Here is a 21,784-nt window from a genome sequence, read left to right as displayed (position 1 = left end):
AAGTGGTGTGAGACATCAGCTCTATGAGGGTGTCATGCAGCCACGTGGCCATCTCTTCCATCCCTGCCCCCTCAGAGCACATGCCCTCATAGTTGGAGCCTGGCTGCTTTGATAAGCTACGGACGCTGAGGGAAGGCACAGTGTTGGCAGCATGTGTGTCTTTCTACCCAAACAAGAAACTGATGCCTGTTAATAGTGTTTCCAGGGACCTTGCCAGTGAAGAGGAGAGTATCACTGATGAATAGATGAGCAGGGGTGAATAGTGTCGCCCTGAGCTCACCCTGTCATACCCTTGTGTGGTCACAAGACTCCAGGCCTCCTAACACATCCAAAATCTTATTTACTAAGAAGCCTAACCTAAAAACTGCAATCCCTCTGGGTTTTCCTCTCTATGTAGAGTTATCCAGAATATATCTAGACTCAAGCATAAATTATATCACTTGGATTTTGCTACCACCTTTTTTTTTAATAATTACATTAAACTACACTCAAGAGGGTGAGTTTTGCAATTCTCTCTCACCATTGCAACTATAATTCAACAGTATCATTAACCATACCCAGACTTCCAGCAAATTAAAGGAAGCAGTAGGAGAGACTTTACCAGGCACTACATACTCCATATTTTCTTATGTTTTTCACATTCCTTTTAACTTCCTTTAGTTAACTATTATACAATACAGGGCTCTGCAAAGAAATCTTGGCAAGAGTTCACATCTTTATAAAGGACTTTATACATGACCTCAAAATATTTGCTGTTTCACCCTAGAGACCACCCAAATCTTAAGCAGCTTACAACTGTACCATGCCAGGCCATTTGGTATTATTTACCAACATCCACATGGCATGAATATTTTGAGCATCAAAGAGGCCAGAATTATTTATAAACTTAAATAGGAAGCCAAAGAATCTTGCCTTTTTGCCTTTATCCAAATAGTAGGCAACACACGAAAAATAAATATTTATGGAGAACCAAAATCTCATCCATCTTAAATTGTTATATTCCAAAGGAAAGAATGCCATAACTGAAGAATATATTAGTTTGAATCCCAAGCAGACTCTTGGTAGAAAGCAGAGTCTGAAAGAACGATGGGTTAGTCACATGATTCTCATGAGACGTAGTTAGTCAGATCTTAGTCTGTCTAGTTAGCTTTGCAAAACCAGACACAAAGTCTGCTATGAAGGTATGTCAGAAATGACAGGCATGGTGTCCATTTGAGTAGACATAAAATCTAGGGGTCCAGATGAGTCAGGACACAGTGTCAAATTCACATATTGCAAAGAGAGGTTAAAGGGAGGCAATGCAAGCTTATGGAGCTAAGTTCAAGGTCACCGAGAAGGGTTCTGCTGCCAGTTCAGTGTATGACTTGCTGGGTCACACAGCTGGCTAGTGACTGAACCCAGACTAACTCAGGGTCTACCCACCTCTATCCCAGTAGCTTACTGTTCAACTAACTGTGCAACATGTCCCTTTCCCATTTTAAACATGTAGGCATCTATATACATACCCAATATCTAGATAATAGTAATCTCATTCTCAAAATACAAATCTGACTGCTGACAGTTGTCATTTTAATACTTTGCTGATATAAATGCCTTCGAATAAAACAATTTTGGATTTGTGCTTGTTTTCTCATCTTCTGTCAGTAGTTAAGTAAACATGATACGAGGTGCAGAAGGGCACATGAAAGGATGCTAAAGTATTTGTCTTGTTCATGGAAAAACTTGAATCTCACTAAATTCAGTTAAATAAAACTTGGCATTTTAGCAATGACCCAATGGATGAGCATGAAGCAACGTTAACTTGGCATTTCTATGACATCATTTTACTAACAATTAACCTCATAAGACAATTATGACATAGACAGCTCTGCAAAGAAGTGGATTTTTCTGTCTGAAACCTGTCAATCACACAAGAAGAAGTTAGGTAGCTGGGGAGAGACATATTTCCCCCCAGGCTGTCTCCCACCATTTTCTTATTTTTTCTAAATCATCACCAGTGAGTATGCTTCCTGTTCTTTACACATTATTCCCATCATAACTCAGAGTTTCTGTACCTGCTGTTCCTCCTACCTGGGATGTCCTTTTATTTTTGTTCTAAATTATTATCTGGCTAATGCTACTACTCATCTCTGCAGACACCCACTAGGTTCACTCATTTCATGAAGCCATATTTGCACACAAATTGAGCAAATGTCATCTTCCTCTGATTCTCAAGACACCCAATCCCTTCTCCCGACATATTTGTCACAATTATCACAAATGCTTAGCTCAGGGGTAGCAGGTTTTTTCTGTAAGGGGCTGCATGAGAAATATTTCAGGCTTTGTGGGCCCTGTGCTCTCTGTGGCCACTACTCAACTTTGCCATTACAGCAAGAAAGTAGCTATATGTAAACAAATGAGCATGGCAATGATCTAATAAAACTTTATTTACAAAAAGAGAATGTAGGCCTAACCCTAGTTTTCTGACCACTAGCTTAGCCCAGAGATACATGGTGGTAAGATCAATAAATATTAGATTGATTATGATAAGCAACATCGTTTATGAAAATATGATGTACATGTTGTCTGTATGCTGTGAGTGTAGAGTATCTGCATTCATTTTGCAACTATAGCACAATGACCAGCCCTATTAAGTTTTGTGTATCCTAAGAGGGGCATCGCAGGTTCTGATCAGCTATGTGACTCTACAGGCTACACAAAGGGAAACACTCTGCCTCATTGGTTTTCTATTAGAAAGAACATCTGTTGAGGCTGATTCTATGAAGATTATGGCTGATAACCAGAGCAAATTGTTTCCCATAAAAGTGTCTGGTTTGCCTGTTTATATTGAATGAAATCAGGTAAATAACTGCTAAAGCTCTCCACTACAATCTGCACTATAATTTTAGTATTTTAATAGAAATAAATACATAATCATAGTAACAAAGTTGTCATAACTGCCACATTTATTTTAAGCTTGCTTGGAGAAATTGGAATTAAATTCAAGTCCAATTTTCTATTTTTGTTTCAAATAGATGTTGACAATATTGGTTGCAGTCTTTACTAGGAAGTTATCTTAGCCAAAGAATTTCACTGGTTTTCAACTTACAACATAAAAATAATGCAAAATGTAATGAAACTTGTCTATTAATTTGGATCAATTCCTATCTTTGATACAAACTGTTCTGTTGCCATAGATAAAGATTGTTTATTTAGAACAGGAAAAAAATACTCTCTCTTACTTGGTAGTAATACAGTTTTCGGGACTATTAGTTAGAAAAACCTCAGTTAATTAAAATATATTATGTTTATTATTTTCCACTGAATTATTTTCTACCATCTCTTAAAAATAAACAAAACTATTAAATTCAGCTTCTGGATTCTTCTTTTCTCTCTGTTCTGTTGAATATAACAATAGCAAGATGAAAGGCAAGATCAAACACAAGAGGAGAAATAAGGAACATAAATGCCTACTGCAAAGGGGAATCTCTGAAAAATCAACCTGAATAAGATCGTCTCTTCTATTTAACAAGGCTCTTTTCCATTCCCTTTAATAATTTCTTTTCACATATGCAGATTATGTCATTAGCTTAGTAAACGCTGCTTCATCATATGACTGAGAGATTTAATACTGGATTTAACTAGGACCTTCAAGTAGACGACTATTCTGAGCACCTGCACCTTTGGCTATCTCTATGAGAATACACAATGTCCCAACACAGAAATCCAAGTGCATCATAAAGATAGATAAAGGATACCAGAAGCACCCTATTTAATTCTCCCTCCATCTCAGTCTTCTCATATCAGTACTATCCTTAATAACCTCATAATAAATAACAATTACATTCCTGACGTGTTCTGAAATGTATGATGCATATACAGTTTAAGATATCATAATGAGTATAAAGAAAGCAAATGATAAACAGGCTCTTCTATTTCTACATATAATATTACTATTATGGGCTATTGCATGGTAATAGAGCATATACAACCCATAATAGTGGGCATTGTCAGTTCAAAGCATGATCAAAGGTGCATGGAAGACTCCCTGGTGGTATGCAGGCTTATTCTTGTCATTTAATGTCCATAACATGACAAAGTCCAGGCCTTTCCTTCTGAAACAATTCACCAATTCATTTATATTTCTCCCTATTTGATGCACACTAAAAGCAGGACCATTCCTCTTGGATAAGAAATAGTAAATAAGTTAATTTTGCAGGGTCATTTATTTATCATCTTTGGCTATAGTTCATAAAAACTAGGTTTCAAATGGCATAACTCAGTTTATGACTATTCCAGGGTCCTCTAGCACTGGCAGAAATAATGAATCAATCTAGCAGAAAGCACAGAATAGGGTAAATCTGAATCCCACTTGCTTTCTCAAAGTACTACTGGAAGAACACATTGGGGGTTCCCTTGTTACCTAAACACTCAGCACATTTCCTGCAGCAGCAAACTTATGATAAGATGGTTAGTTAAGCCACAAAGGATTTTAAAATATAATCATAATCACTATATATGGTATGCTGCTTAACTGAAAATGTTTGGAGAACTTCCAAATTTTTAAACTTTCTCTTTGTTCCAAATAAATAAACTCTCTGTAAACATGAATAAGAAAGGTAATGATTCAGCTGTCCAAAATTACATAGAGTAAAAAACACACAGGTCAAAAAAAAAAAAAAAAAAAAAAAGGAAAGAAAGCATGAATCATGAAAACTTCTCTGAAAAATAAAACAGGAAATTAAAGATGAGCTTTCCCAATAAAAAGGAAAGATAAATGTGACTTCATTGAAAAATATCCAGATGGTGAGAATTTGGCATGCTATTATTCTTTGAAAGTATGTTCCTAGGTAAGGGAATTGAAACAATTCTTAATTCATTAATTAAAGCATACTAATTGATAAAAATGAGGACATGGTTTCTATTTTCTAGAAGTTACAATATTAAATAATTAGCCTCCATCTATCATTCTTCCCCCATTTCACACCTTCCCTTATGGGGGTGTATGGTTACGTGTTTAAGGAACTAAAACATATGCAATACCGCATAGAACAAGTCTGATAAAAGAAAACCAAAGGGCAAACAGGACAGATAAGAAAAGCACATGGGATTGCAGTATCAAATGAAAGGATGACTTAGACACAAGGACAAACGATGATCAAAGAAGGCAAATACTGAAAACACAAGCCTCTGAATAATAATGCCTGCAGATAAATCATTCGTTTAGATGATTATAGAAGTCAATGAAAGAAGTTTGATAAGTGGCAAAAGTTTGTAACACCAACAGCAAAATACATTGAGAAGAGCTAACAGATAATTTAAATTGTCACTAGTGGTGGGGGAAGAAGACTTTTCTTAAGCCCCCGGCAGGAGAGCACACCTGTATAATTTATTTTAGAGATTATAAATTGGACTTTTTTCTTCAAAATATTTAACTTATTTTTTTCATTTAAACCTATGTATTCCATATCCAAGAATTAATACTAAGAGATATGTACATGAATCCTGCTGCAAGAATATAAATTATGGCATTTAGAACTTGAATAAGAGAACATATAGATATCTAATAAAAAGAGGATTGATTGAATTATTTTGCTACAACTATATAATGGAATATTATGCAGCCATTTCAATTATTCTGCAGAATTATATTTGTAACAGGAAATATGTTTAATATATATTGCCAATAAATTGGCATGTAACAAGAACCTGTAAGTTATCCAAAGCAACAACCTTGGAGTCAGAGAACAAGTATTAATTTTTTTTAAACTTGCACCATTGCAATTATGTAAAATGGCAAACTGTTCAGATATCTAATTTCTTCTTCTGTAAAAAGAATAATAATTATACGTCTTCCTACCTCATTGTGTTTTTAGGAAATTTTAAAAAATGTATTCAATGTTCTTATCATTTTACCTGTTGACAAAGTGCACATAAATGCTGTTGACAGAAGAGCATAAACACATCATTTATAAAATATATGCATGGTTTTTTTAGACCTATGTATTCCATATCCAGGAATCAATACTAAGAGATTTGTACATGAATCCTGCTACAAGAATATAAATTATGGCATTTATAAATTATGTATATAATACAAAATATAAATTATGTAAACATGATTTTTGCTGTTTGTTTACCTTGGCTTAACCACATTCCCTACATTTTATATGGGGAATTGATTATCAGTCAGGGATTCTCCTGCAAGAACACTTCCCTCCAAAATCTTACTTGTTTAAAACAACAGGTGTTTCTTTCTCACTCACATCATAGAACCTTGGTGGATTAATAGAGGTTTCTCCTACCCATCCTCATTCAGAGACCCAGGCTAATGGGTCAGAGACGATCTCCAGCACTGCAAATCCTCCTGCCTGAGAGAATGGCAGATTTTTCACTGCCTCTTATAGCTTCTGCTCAGATGTGATGCAAATTAACTTTACTCACATTTTTTTTAAGCCAAAGTCAAACTGATGCTCAGGAGAACATCGATAATAATAATGATGTATTCTTTAATCAGGAAGAATGTAAAACTAATGTTTAGCATACCATAAGCCATTATAGTTTTTGAGCACAACACTAGGAGACTAGAGAAAGTGTTTTCCCACCTTTATTCCCAGGAACCGAAATTAGGACGAATATCTTTATATCTATATTGGCTATATGAGCTACATCTAGTTACATGAAAATATATCTACAGCCAATATGGTATAGAATTCAAGGAATCACAGGATACAGAATGTAAGATATCATCTAAGTTATTCTACCTTCAAGACATAATGATCACACTTAGTCACCACCAGCAGAAATAAAAAATTAGAAATTTAACTTAATTTCTGATACATACATCATATATATATGATATAAGGCTATATATATATATATTTAAAAATCCTAATAGAATATACTGAAGTATGTCAGGGACCAGGTGAAGGCTATATATATACAGAGAGAGAGCATATATATATAGCATATATATATATTGCATATATATACAAGGATAGCCTTGTACACATATATGCATACATATATGTGTATATGTGTATATATACACATACACGCATACATATGTCTATATATGTGTATATATACACATGCACGCATACATATGTCTATATATGTGTATATATACACATATACACACATACATATGTCTATGGGTATATATACACATATGCACATACATATGTCTATATACGTGTATACACATATACACACATACATATGTCTACATATGTGTATACGCATATACGCACATACATATGTCTACATACATGTATACGCATATGCGCACATACATATGTCTACATACGTGTATATATGCGCATATACACACATACATGTCTATATACGTGTATATATGCATATACGCACGTACATGTCTATATATGTGTATATATATGCATATACGCACGTACATGTCTATATATGTGTATATACGCATATACGCACGTACATGTCTATATATGTGTATATATACGCATATACGCACGTACATGTCTATATATGTGTATATATACGCATATACACGTACATGTCTATATATGTGTATATATACGCATATACACACGTACATGTCTATATATGTGTATATATACGCATATACACACATACATGTCTATATATGTGTATATATACGCATATGCATACATACATGTCTATATGTGTATATATACACATACACATGTCTATATGCGTATATATACGCATATACACACATACATGTCTATATATGTGTATATATACACATATACGTATATGTATATATACACATACATGTGTATATACACATGTATGTGTATATATGTGTATATACACATGTATGTGTATATATGTGTATATACACATGTATGTGTATACACGTGTATACACATATATATGTGTATACACGTGTATACACGTGTATATACACATGTGTATACACGTGTATATACACGTGTATACACGTGTATATACACATGTGTATACATGTGTATATACACATGTGTATACATGTGTGTACGTGTATATATACACACATGTATACATATATGTACGTAGACACATGTATACATATGTGTATGTACACATGTATACATATGTGTATATACATATGTATACATATATGTACGTAGACACATATATACATATATGTGTATATATACACATACACACATATGTATATATACACATACACATATATGCATATATGTATATATACACATACATGCATATATGTATATATACACATACATATATACACATATATACATATATACACACATATATGTACATATGTGTGTATGCATATATATATTTTTATATATATATATATTTTATATATATATATTTTATATATATATATATTTTTTATATATATATATTTTATATATATATATATTTTATATATATATATATTTTATATATATATATATATTTTATATATATATATATATATATATAGCCTTCACCTGGTCCCTGACAAACTTCAGTATATTCTTCTAGGATTTTTTTTCCAGCTGGTGAGGTGATGCTGCTGTCAGGATTGAGAAACTGATGGGTCTTATAATTGCTTTCCTAACTCATGTAACCACAGCTGCAGTGTTCATTCATAAATTGCAAAACGAACTCTTTACAAGTTTTCATACTGGTCATTTGCTTCAAAACATCCAGTACCAATGTGTTTGCAGATGTAGCACTATGAGAAAGAAAGGGTCCCTGACCTTGACCAAAGGCACTCAACTGGCTGTCATAAATTCTTGGTTTTCGTTTTCAAAAATCTTACATACTGTCATGATTCCCCGCAAAATCACTTTGCTCATGTAAGGAAACTGATGAAGCTTATTTAGTTTTAGAGTACTTCAAGAGGCTGAAATGAATTATAAACAATTTTAAAAATCATAATTCTATATATTTACTCAACACCTTTTTAATAAAATAAAGTTTAAACATGATCTATTGCTTAAAAAATGGTAGCTAAATAAGTTAGTGAATCTCCAGAAAGACAGGAAATATGCATGTTTGAGGAAAAACCTAGTGGAGTTTATAAAAGATCAATATATTAAGTCCCCAATAATTTTATTTTACTTGTTCTACATATTAAAAAATTTAGAGACAAATGAAAAACCATTGCTATAAGTATATACTTACAGTAATTTTCTCTGAGAGCTATTTTGTATGCTTTTCTTATCTTTCTATTATATGGTTTGACATTTTTAACTTCAAAATATAAAAGCATTTGTTAAAAGTATACATTTTGTTCATTTCTTTGTTTTAAAATATAAGTGCATATCCCTATTGGTTTCTGTTCTGTTTACTTCTACTAGCAACATAACCATTTGGAGTTTAAATAATTTTACCAAATGTAAACTCTTTAAATAATGTTTTAAGATATCAGATCACCCTTTGCTTTGTTTACCACTTTAACAGTAAAAATCACTGTACCTAAAGTTCTCTAACTTAAATGTAACTGAAAAAGTATCCTCAAGATCAAAAATCTATTTTTGAGGTAAAGTCATTTTCTTTACTTCCCAAGGTTTTTAATTTGAAATGGAATTGTCCCTAGGATTATAATACATTTTTGAAAATACACACACATTTTTTTTTTTAAAAAAGAGACAGCGGTTAGCCTTCCTATGGTCATTTTTTCTACATGTCTGGGCCCAACAGATAAAGCTTTGTGTAAATGTAAAATAATAATGTAAAATTATTTTTTGCTGTAGATTACAAGTGTTGGTAACTAAGCAGTCTGAGGGATATGAATTTTAATCTTTGTTACTTTAAAAGCATGATGGCTTATGCAGCACTATAATGACAATATTCCAATGCAGATAGAACAATGGTTCCTGTCTGGGGTTACTGGTGAAATACAGGGCTAGTCAAAAATACTTTTGACCTTAAAAAGATTATTATACCCATATCCTACTCCTCCACTCTTCTACTTACAACCAATAGGGGAAAATAATGGATATGAGAAAATATCTGTGCTGCAAACAACCTGAGACACTTTATGGAGTTTTCTTTATAAAGAATACTCTAAAGAATCAAAAAGACAGACAATACCAAGAAATGGCAAGGATGTGGAGAAACTGGAAACTCCACACGCTGCTGGTGGAATGTAAAATGGTATCGTCATTTTGAAGACAGTCCTGCGCTACCTCAAAAGGTAAAACGGAGTCACTCTATGACCCAGCAATTCCACTCACAGATACAGACCCCAAAGAAATTAAAAGACATGTCCACCCAAAAAGTCGCACAGGAATGTTTGTAGCAGCATTATTCATAACGACCAAAAAGTAGAAATCCTATGTCCAAATGCCCATTAACTGATGAAGGGTTAAATAACGGTGGTGTATCCATACAACAGGATGTTATTCAGCCATGAAAAGCAATGAAGGACTGACATATGCTACAACTTTGATAAACCTTGCAAACACTTATGCTAAGTGAAAAAAGCCAGATGCAAGAAGATCACATATTTTATGATTCCATTTGTATGGAATATTCAGAATAGACAAGTCCATAGAGACAAAGTAGATTGTTTGTTTCCAGGGGTTCTGGGACAAGAGAATGGGGAGTGGCTGCTATAGGGTAACAGGGTATTTTATGATGATAAACTTTTTTTTTGGAATTGGACAGTGGTGATGGCTGCATAAGTATGTTAATATATCAAAATACTGAGTGGTATGTGAATTTTGTGGTATGTGAATTATATCTCTATTAAAATATATTTTTTAAAAAAGAAAAACGCAACATAAAATTAAATTTCTGATCTAATGTTCAAGTGAAGAAAGTCTTTCTCTGTTTCCTTTCTTGAACAAAATTGGTAATAATGTCAATTACGACTTCTTCAAAAGCATATTTCATATTAACTTTGTTATTCTCATGTGGGAAGTGAAATTGCATTTCTTATTTTGATAAATCAAGAGGAATGGAACGCGTGTTCTTCTAGATGAATTTGTCCTTCTCCAATTCGTACTGATCTGATACCAAGAACACACCTAAGGCTACATGCCTTCCTTCTCAAATGACAAAAGCTTATTCATAGCTATTTGTTTATACAATGAAGTTTCAAAAGCCAACACTGTCCTCGAAATAATGTTACTGGGTTTCATAAATGTCAGTGGACAATTAGATGGTCTCATTCAGAAAGCTTTAAGCAAACGTCTAAACTGTGTTTTTTAATGTAACATTGAACTGAACTGAACTGAAATTGAACATACCTTAAGGCTAAAGTAGCCTGACAGTGAGTGAGAGTGTCTGTGTGCAAAAGATATATATAAAGAGAGAAAGAGAAACATATTTCTCCATGTACTTTCATTCATGGAAATTGGATTTATTATTAGTTCTAAAAAGACTAATAGCCCCTCATTCAGGGATCTCAGCTGTTTTTTAAATTAAGATGTGTGTGCATTCCAGACCACACCTATTCCAAAATTGACCACATAGTTGGAAGTAAAGCACTCCTCAGCAAATGTCAAAGAACAGAAATTATATCAAACTGTCTCTCAGACCACAGTGCAATCAAACTAGAACTCAGGATTAAGAAACTCACTCAAAACCACTCAACTACATGGAAACTGAACAACCTGCTCCTGAATGAATACTGGGTACATAACGAAATGAAGGAAGAAATAAAGATGTTCTTTGAAACCAATGAGAACAAAGACACAACATACCAGAATCTCTGGGACACATTCAAAGCAGTGTGTAGAGGGAAATTTATAGCACCAAATGCCCACAAGAGAAAGCAGGAAAGATCTAAAATTGACACCCTAACATCACAATTAAAAGAACTAGAGAAGCAAGAGCAAACACACTCAAAAGCTAGCAGAAAGCAGGAAATAACTAAGATCAGAGCAGAACTGAAGGAAACAGAGACACAAAAAACCCTTCAAAAAATCAATGAATCCAGGAGCTGGTTTTTTGAAAAGATCAACAAAATTGATAGACCGGTGGCAAGACTAATAAAGAAGAAAAGAGAGAAGAATCAAATAGACTCAATAAAAAATGACAAAGGGGATATCACCACCAATCCCACAGAAATACAAACTACCATCAGAGAATACTATAAACACCTCTACGCAAATAAACTAGAAAATCTAGAAGAAATGGATAAATTTCCTCAACACATACACTCTCCCAAGACTAAACCAGGAAGAAGTTGAATCTCTGCATAGACCAATAACAGGCTCTGAAATTGAGGCAATAATAGCTTACCAACCAAACACAGTCCACGACCAGATGGATTCACAGCTGAATTCTACCAGAGGTAGAAGGAGGAGCTGGTACCATTCCTTCTGAAACTATTCCAATCAATAGAAAAAGAGGGAATCCTCCCTAACTCATTTTATGAGGCCAGCATCATCCTGATACCACAGTCTGGCAGAGACACAACAAAAAAAGAGAATTTTAGACCAATATCCTTGATGAACATTGATGCAAAAATCCTCAATCAAATACTGGCAAACCGAATCCAGCAACACATCAAAAAGCTTATCCACTATGATCAAGTGGGCTTCATCCCTGGGATGCAAGGCTGGTACAACATATGAAAATCAATAAATGTAATCCAGCGTATAAACAGAACCAAAGACAAAAACCACATGATTATCTCAATAGATGCAGAAAAGGCCTTCGACAAAATTCAACAACACTTCATGCTAAAAACTCTCAATAAATTAGGTATTGATGGGATGTATCTCAAAATAATAAGAGCTATCTATGACAAACCCACAGCCAATATCATACTGAATGGACAAAAACTGGAAGCATTCCCTTTGAAAACTGGCACAAGACAGGGATGTCCTCTCTCACCACTCCTATTCAACATAGTGTTGGAAGTTCTGGCCAGGGCAATCAGGCAGGAGAAGGGAATAAACGGCATTCAATTAGGAAAACAGGAAGTCAAATTGTCCCTGTTTGCAGATGACATGATTGTATATCTAGAAAACCCCATTGTCTCAGCCCAAAATCTCCTTAAGCTGATAGGCAACTTCAGCAAAGTCTCAGGATACAAAATCAATGTGCAAAAATCACAAGCAGTCTTATACACCAATAACAGACAAACAGAGAGCCAAATCATGAGTGAACTCCCATTCACAACTGCTTCAAAGAGAATAAAATACCTAGCAATCCAACTTACAAGGGATGTGAAGGACCTCTTCAAGGAGAACTACAAACCACTGCTCAATGAAATAAAAGAGCATACAAACAAATGAAAGAACATTCCATGCTCATGGATAGGAAGAATCAATATCGTGAAAATGGCCATACTGCCCAAGGCACTTTATAGATTCAATGCCATCGCCATCAAGCTACCAATGACTTTCTTCACAGAATTGGAAAAAACTACTTTAAAGTTCATATGGAACCAAAAGAGAGCCCACATTGCCAAGTCAATCCTAAGCCAAAAGAACAAAGTTGGAGGCATCACGCTACCTGAATTCAAACTATACTACAAGGCTACAGTAACCAAAACAGCATGGTACTGGTACCAAAACAGAGATATAGATCAATGGAACAGAACAGAGCCCTCAGAAATAATGCCGCATATCTACAACTATTTGATCTTTGACAAACCTGACAAAAAGTAGAAATGGGGAAAGGATTCCCTATTTAATAAATGGTGCTGGGAAAACTGGCTAGCCATATGTAGAAAGCTGAAACTGGATCCCTTCCTTACACCTTATACAAAAATTAATTCAAGATGGATTAAAGACTTACATGTCAGACCTAAAACCATAAAAACCCTAGAAGAAAACCTAGGCAATACCATTCAGGACATAGGCATGGGCAAGGACTTCATGTCTAAAACACCACAAGCAATGGCAACAAAATTCAAAATTGACAAATGGGATCTAATTAAACTAAAGAGCTTCTGCACAGCAAAAGAAACTACCATCAGAGTGAACAGGCAACCTACAAAATGGGAGAAAATTTTTGCAACCTACTCATCTGAGAAAGGGCTAATATCCAGAATCTACAATGAACTCAAACAAATTTACAAGAAAAAAACAAACAACCCCATCAAAAAGTGGGCAAAGGATATGAACAGACACTTCTCAAAAGAAGACATTTATGCAGCCAAAAGACACATGAAAAAATGCTCATCATCACTGGCCATCAGAGAAATGCAAATCAAAACCACAATGAGATACCATCTCACACCAGTTAGAATGGCAATCATTAAAAAGTCAGGAAACAACAGGTGCTGGAGATGATACGGAGAAATAGGAACACTTTTACACTGTTGGTGGGACTGTAAACTAGTTCAACCATTGTGGAAGTCGGTGTGACAATTCCTCAGGGATCTAGAACTAGAAATACCATTTGACCCAGGCATCCCATTACTGGGTATATACCCACAGGATTATAAATCATGCTGCTATAAAGACACACGCACACGTATGTTTATTGCGGCACTATTCACAATAGCAAAGACTTGGAACCAACTCAAATGTCCAACAATGATAGACTGGATTAAGGAAATATGGCACATATACACCATGGAATACTGTGCAGCCATAAAAAAGGATGAGTTCATGTCCTTTGTAGGGACATGGATGAAGCTGGAAACCATCATTCTCAGCAAACTATCGCAAGGACAAAAAACCAAACACCGCATATTCTCACTCATAGGTGGGAATTGAACAATGAGAACACATGGTCACAGGAAGGGGAACATCACACACTGGGGACTGTTGTGTGGTGGGGGCAGCGGGGAGGGATAGCATTTGGAGATATACCTAATGCTAGATGACCAGTTAATGCATGCAGCACATCATCATGGCACATGTATACATATGTAACAAACCTGCACGTTGCACACATGTACACTAAAACTTAAAGTATAATAATAAAAAATAAAATAAAAAAATAAAAAACAAAAAAGCAGAAAACAAAAAACAAACAAACAAACAAAAAGATGTGTGTGCATCGAATTCATTTGAATTGTGATGGAGAGGCCGTGGCAAGCCCTGAGAGACCTCACTTACCCCTCCCAGAGCAAGGCAGATCCGAGCTTCCCTGGCACTTCCTGATGCTCTCCTCAGCTGACAGCGTGCAGGACTGTGGGTGCTCACACTTCTTCCCATACCAGCCTGCTTTGCAGTCACATCTTCCGCAATTACACTGTCCATGACCTTCACAGTGAGAGTGGCAAAAAATAAAAATGTACATAAAGATAATGAAGTTGGAATTAGTTTTCATTCTAACAGCAAATGTCACAAATGAGTCAGGATCTTGATGAACATAATATAACACATTAAGGCAAATGCACATTTTTCTCAAATTCTTAAATAACTGACTTATATGAATTGATCTTGAGGGGTAGAGAAAAGCAACAGATAAGATAAACAGTTTAGTAAGGCTATAAACTTCAAGCTGTCAAATTCCAGGTGCATGTGATTGTATTGGTTTGCTGGGGCCTTAAAGGAGTATTTGGGCCGGGCGCTGTGGCTCATGTCTATAATCCCAGCACTTTGGGAGGGCGAGGAGGGCAGATCACGAGGTCAGGAGTTTGAGACCAGCCTGACGAACATGGTGAAACCCCGGTCTCTACTAAAAATACGAAAATTAGCCAGGCATGGTGGCGTGCACCTGTAATCCCAGCTACTTAGGGGGCTGAGGCAGGAGAGTCACTTGAACCCGGGGGGGCAGACATTGCAGCAAGCCAAGTTCATGCCACTGCACTCCAGCCTGAGCGACAGAGGGAGACTCCGTCTCAAAAAAACAAAACAAAACAAACAAAAAAAAGAAAAAACGGAAAGGAGTATTTGGTGGATTTGGCAATTAATTTGCATGGAGGGGAGTCACAGGGAAGGACTAACAATGTATTTTTGAAGCAGGATTTTTTTTTTTTTTTGCTTTTTAGACTACTTTTTAATATATAAATGCTCCTTTCTCAGTAATTAATGCAATAAGTGAAATTAAAATCAGTATGGATATAGAAAAATTGACATTAACAGCCAAGTAGACATAATTAACATTTATAGAGCATGCTAACAAACAATATCAGAGCGAGTACATATTCTTTTAAGACTGTTTTTTTTTAGAGCAGTTTTAGGTGCACAGCAAAACTGAGAGAGATGTGGAGACATTCCATATACCTCCTTCTCCCTCACGTGCATAGCCTTCTCCATTATCAACAATTCCCACCAGAGAAGTACACTTGCTGTAACTGATGAGCGTACATTGACACATCACTATTACCCAAAGTGAATAGTTGACATTAGGGTCCACTCTTAGTGTACATTGTACGAGTGTGAGTAAACATATAGTGACATGAATTCACCACTCATACAGAGTAATTTCACTGCCCTGAAAACCCTCTGTGATCTGCCTAGTCATCCATCCCTCTCCCACACCTTTCCCCAATCCCTGACAACCTGATCTTCTCACTGTCCTCCATAATTTTGCCTTTTCCTTAATGTTATATAGTTGGAGTCATACAGTATATGTAGTCCTTTCAGTTTTTTTTTCAGTGGGTAATATGCATCTAAGATTCCTCTATGGATACATAAACTGTGGTATATCCAAAGAATGGAATATTATTCAGAGCAGGATTTTTTAAAATTAACCATTTAATGGATCGCTATTTATTAAGGTCTCACAACCACGGTCAAACTGGGGGCCATGAACTGACAAAAAGCATGAGATCTAAAATTCAGAAGAGGTCGCTCTTTTCTTCCCCAAGATTTATTGAGGTATAAGTGACAAAAAAACTGTAGATTCTTAAAGTATGTAACATGATGTTTAGATATGCATATGCATTGTGAAATGATTACCACAACCAAGATAATAAACATATCCATCACCTCACACAGTTAACTTTGTGTGTGTGTCTATGTGCAGTGAGAATATCTAAGATGTACTCTCCTCATACAATGCAAGTAGACAGTATTACAAACTATAGTAACCATGCTGCACATTAGATCTCCAGAACGTATTCATCTTATAACTTTGAAAGTTTGTACGCAAAGTCTCCCCATTTCTCCTACCCCTTGGCCCTGGGTAACCACCCTTCTACTCTTATTTCTAAGAGTTCAACGTTTTTAGATTCCACATATGAGTGAGATCGTGCAGTGTTTTTTTGTCTATGTCTGGCTTATTTTACTTAGCGGAATGTCCTCCAGGTTCATCCACGTTGTGGCAAATGAAAGGATTTCCTTCTTAAAGGACGAATACTATTCCACCAGGTATTTGTGTATATATAGATATATATATACACACACACACGTAAATATATGCATATTATGCATATGCATATCAAAACATCATGTTACATATATATCTCACATTTTCTTTACCCATTCATCTTACAACAGACACTTGTGTTGTTTTCATATCTTGGTTATTAGGAGTAATGCTGCAGTGACTATGGGAGTGCAGACAGCTCTTCAAGATAGTGATTTAATTTCCTTTGTACATAAATCCAGAAATTCCTAGATCGTATAATTCTCTTTTTGATTTTTTAAGGAAACTCCATAGTATCGTCCATAATGGCTGTATCAATTTACATCCTCACCAACAACATGGAAGTTTTCCTTTCCTCCACAACCCTGCCAACATCTATCTTTTGACTTTTTGATAACAGCCATCCTAACAGGTGTGAGGTCGTATTTCATTGTGGTTTTGATTTGCATTTCCCTATTAGTGATGTAAAGCACTTTTTTCATATACCCACTGGCCATTTGCATATCTTCTTTGGAAAAATGTCTATTCAGGTCATTTGCCCATTTTTTTAATCTGGTTGTTTGATTTTTTCGCTATTGAGTTGTATGAGTTAGATATAGTTTCAACGTTTGTCCTCTCCAAATCTCACGTGGAAATGCAATCCCCAAAACTAGAGATGGGGCCTGGTGGGAGGTGTTTTGACTATGGGGGCAGATCCCTAATGAATGGCTTAATGCTGTCCTTTCGGTGATGAGGGAGTTCCTGCTCTGGTAGTTCATGTAAGATCTGATTGTTTAAAAGACTGTGGCGCCTCCTCCCAACCTCTTTTGTTCCCTCTGTCTTCCTCTCTCTCGCCATGTGATGCACTAGCTCTGCCTCTACTTTCAGCCATGATCAGAAGCTTCCTGAGACCTCACCAGGAACAGAAGCCGGTGGCATGCTTCCTGTACAGGCTGCAGAAATGTGAGCCAAAATAGACCTGTTTTTGGTTTTTTGGTTTTAGTTATTTATTTATTTTTTTGAGACACAGTCTCACTCTATTGCCCAGGCTGGAGTGCAGTGGCACAATCTCGGTTCACTGCAATCTCCATCTCCCAGGTTCAAGTGATTCTCATGTCTCACCATCCCCAGTAGTTGGGACTACAGGTGTGCGTCAACACGCCCGGCTAATTTTTGTATTTTTAGTAGAGACGGGGTTTTACCATGTTGGCCAAACTTGTCTACAACTCCTTTCCTCAACTGATTTGCCCACCTCGGCCTCCCGAAGTGCTGGGATTACAGGCATGAGCCACCATGTGCCTGGCCCAAAATAAATTTATTTTCTTTATAAATTACCCAGCCTCAGGTATTTCTTTGTAGCAATGCAAAAATGGACTAGAACTCATATATTTTGAATATTAACCCCTTATTGGATATATGGTTTGCAAATATTTTCCCTCATTCCAGAAGTTGCCTTTTCATTTTTGTTGTTTCCTTTGCTGCTGTAGAAACGTTTTAGTTCAATGCAGTCCCACTCATTTATTTTTGTTTTTGTTGTCTGTGTTCTGGTGTTATATCCAAAAAAAAATCATTGCTAAGACCAATGGCATGGAGTTTTTCTCCTACGTTTCTTCGAGTAGTTTTAAAATTTCAGGTTTTACATATAAGTCTTTAATTCATTTTGAGTTGATTTTTATATACAGTATGAGATAAGACTCTAATTTCTTTCTTCTGCATGTGGACATCCAGTTGTCCCAACACCATTTATCGAATAAACTGTCTTTTCCCTATTGTGTGTTCTTGTCATCTTTGTTTAAAGTCAATTGGCTATAAATGTATGGGTTTATTTCTATGCTGTCTATTCTGTTCCATTGGTCTATGTGTCTGTTTTTGTGTTAGTACCATACTGTTTTAATTACTATAGTTTTGTAATATAATTTGAAATCAAGAGCTATGGTGCCTTCAGCTTTGTTCTTGCTGAAGATTGCTTTAGTTATTTGGGGTATATTGTGGTTCCATGTGAATTTTAAGATTTTTTTGTTATTACTATTAAAAATGCTAGGAGAGTTTAAAAATTATTATATGTACATATTTATGGGGTAGAATCAGATGTTTTGATACATACATAGGTTGCATTATGATCAAATTAGGGTATTTCACATGATGATCACCTTATGCATTTATCATTTGTGGTAAGGGCATTCAAAAGCTTCTCTAATTATTTTCTAATTATAATATGCCATATCTTACTGTTAACTGTCCTCAACCTACTGTGTAATAGAAGTTGAACTTATTCCTGCTATCTGATTGTAACTTGGACCACAGACCAACCTTTCCCTATCCTCCCATCTTCCTCCTCCCATCTCTGGTAACCACATTTCAAACTCTCTGCTTCTATGATTTCAATTTTATTTTTAGATTCCAATTTTTTAGGTTTTGAAATAAGGTCTTTCTGTGTCTTATTTAACCTAACATGATGACCTCCAGTTCCATTCACATTGTTGCAAATGACAGGATTTCTTTCTTTTTATGGCAGAATTATCCATTGTGTATATATACCACAATTTTTTATCCATTCATCTGTTAATGGCCACTTGGGTTGATTCTATATCTTGACTACTGTAAATAGTGCTGCAATAAAGGGGTACAGATATATCTTTGACATATTGATTTCACTTATTTTGAATATATATCTAGTAGTGAAATTACTGAATTATATGCATATCACAGCTCTATTTTTAATTTTTGGAGGAACCTCCATACAGTTTTCCATAGTGACTATACTAATTTACATTTTCACCCACAGTGTGTCAGTGTTCTCTTCTCTACCTCCCTTGCCAACATTTGTTTTCTTTTGTCTTTTTTTATTATAATTCTATAATAAAACCGATTCTAACTGGAGTGAAGAGGAATCTCACTGTGGAGCTGATTTGCATTTTGCTGACAATTAGTGATCTTGATCATATCTTCATATACCTGTTGGACATCTGAATGTCTTCTTTTGAGCAATATTAATGTATTTTGCCTATTTTTACTTGGGTTGTTTTCTTGCTGTTAAGTTCCCTATGTATTCTTAATATTAATCCTTTGTCAGATATATAGTTTGCAACTATTTTCTCCCATTATGTAGGTCTATTTGTCATTCTTTTAGTTGCTTCCTTTGTTGATCGAAAGCTTGTCAGTTTGATGTCCTTCCATTTATCTATTTGTTTTTGTTGCTTTGCTTTTGAGGTCTTATTTTAAAAATTCTTGCCCACAGTAAAGTACTATCCTATGTTTTCTTCTAGTAATTTTGTAGCTTTGGGTTTTACATTTAAGACTTTAATGCATTTTCAGTTGATTTTTGTATATCATGAGAAGTAGTGGTTTAATCTCATTCTTCTGCATATGGATATCCAATTTCTCCAGCACCATTTATTGAAAATATTATCTTTTTTCCAATGTGTGTTCTTAGCACTTTTGTTGAAAATCAGTTGGGTGTCAGTCATGGGACTTTTGATAGGAATTGCAATGAATCTGTAGATCACCTTAGGTAGTGTGAATATTTTGACAATATTCATTTTTCTGATCCATGATCATGAGATATATTTCCATTTATTTGTGTCTTCAATTTCTCTCATCAATGTTTTATAGTTTTTGGTGCAATAATCTTTCACGTCCTTGGTTAATTTTATTCCTAAGTATATTATTTTTGACACGACCGCAGATAAGATTGTTTTCTTAATTTCTGTTTTGGTTACTTCACCGAAGCAGAATGTTATCTTATGGAGTCTCCACACTTTATTTTCATGCACTTTTTGAGCAAATACTACATGTTTAGCCTGGAGACCCTTAGAGTAAAACCAGTAACCTACATGGAGTTTACAATCCTTGAAGATTAGCCTAGTGTATTCCAAAGAAGTCAGAAAAGACATTGAATTTTTCAACACATGAATACACAGTTTGCAAAGAATTGTGAGAAACGGTGTGGTTTCGCAAAAATCGACCTACATTATCAATAAAATAATGGGTTCAAATCCTGATTCTGCTTCCTACAGAGTGGGGCTCGTCAAATGACCACATCTGAGTTTCAGTTTCTTCATTTTAAAAAGGAAGAAAATATATTATCAATCCACATTTCTTCGGAAGTACATTAAATAGTTTAAAAGCTACATAAAAAGGAGCTACTGGTTTTTGTATTCATCAGATCCCACATTATAAGCAAGTAGAGGAAAGCATAGTTTCAATTGAGCTTTCCATAATTCCTAATAAACATGAAGCTACTCATCACCGCAGATGCAGAACAAAGTAGATTTCTATAATTGCTGCAAAAATGCATGAAGAATTTTAAAAGTGGAATTACACTTTGTAAAAGTACATAGAAATGCTAACGGATGAAAATGCATGCTGTCTTTAGCATCTGATATTAATGTATATCATCCAATATGAAAATTGGCCTCCAGTGAAGACTAGACCATTTTACCAATATTCCTTGAGGTTTGCGGTTCCATCTTCTGAATTTGAAGAAACTGGACAATACACATATGTAGAAGCTTTTCACCATTTAACTAATTTTTAGTAAAAAAAAAATCACAAAATCATAAATCAAAGTGGAATGAGACATTAGGGATCACTGAATTTAAATCTCTCATTTAATCCCAAATTCAATTCAATTCAGATGCTCATTTGTTGATCA

The 21,784-nt window shown here is 35.1% G+C and overlaps 1 protein-coding gene across 7 annotated transcripts in view; it reads right to left on the bottom strand.

The window, feature by feature from the left end:
* Window positions 1-21,784, bottom strand: part of ITGBL1 (integrin subunit beta like 1) — a 297,260-nt gene that overhangs the window by 109,569 nt on the left and 165,907 nt on the right. For all 7 annotated transcript variants that reach the window (XM_009427199.5, XM_001150034.4, XM_054665533.2 and 4 more), the window contains one exon: window positions 14,952-15,098. In XM_009427199.5, coding sequence (XP_009425474.1) covers window positions 14,952-15,098 — 147 coding nt within the window. The remainder of the gene's footprint in view (window positions 1-14,951; window positions 15,099-21,784) is intronic.

Source organism: Pan troglodytes, chromosome 14 (genome assembly GCF_028858775.2).
Source record: "Pan troglodytes isolate AG18354 chromosome 14, NHGRI_mPanTro3-v2.0_pri, whole genome shotgun sequence".
In the NCBI taxonomy this organism is placed as follows: Eukaryota; Metazoa; Chordata; class Mammalia; order Primates; family Hominidae; genus Pan; species Pan troglodytes.
The sequence above is the reverse complement of the archived record's forward strand: the minus strand, read 5'-3'. Positions and strand labels throughout refer to the sequence as shown.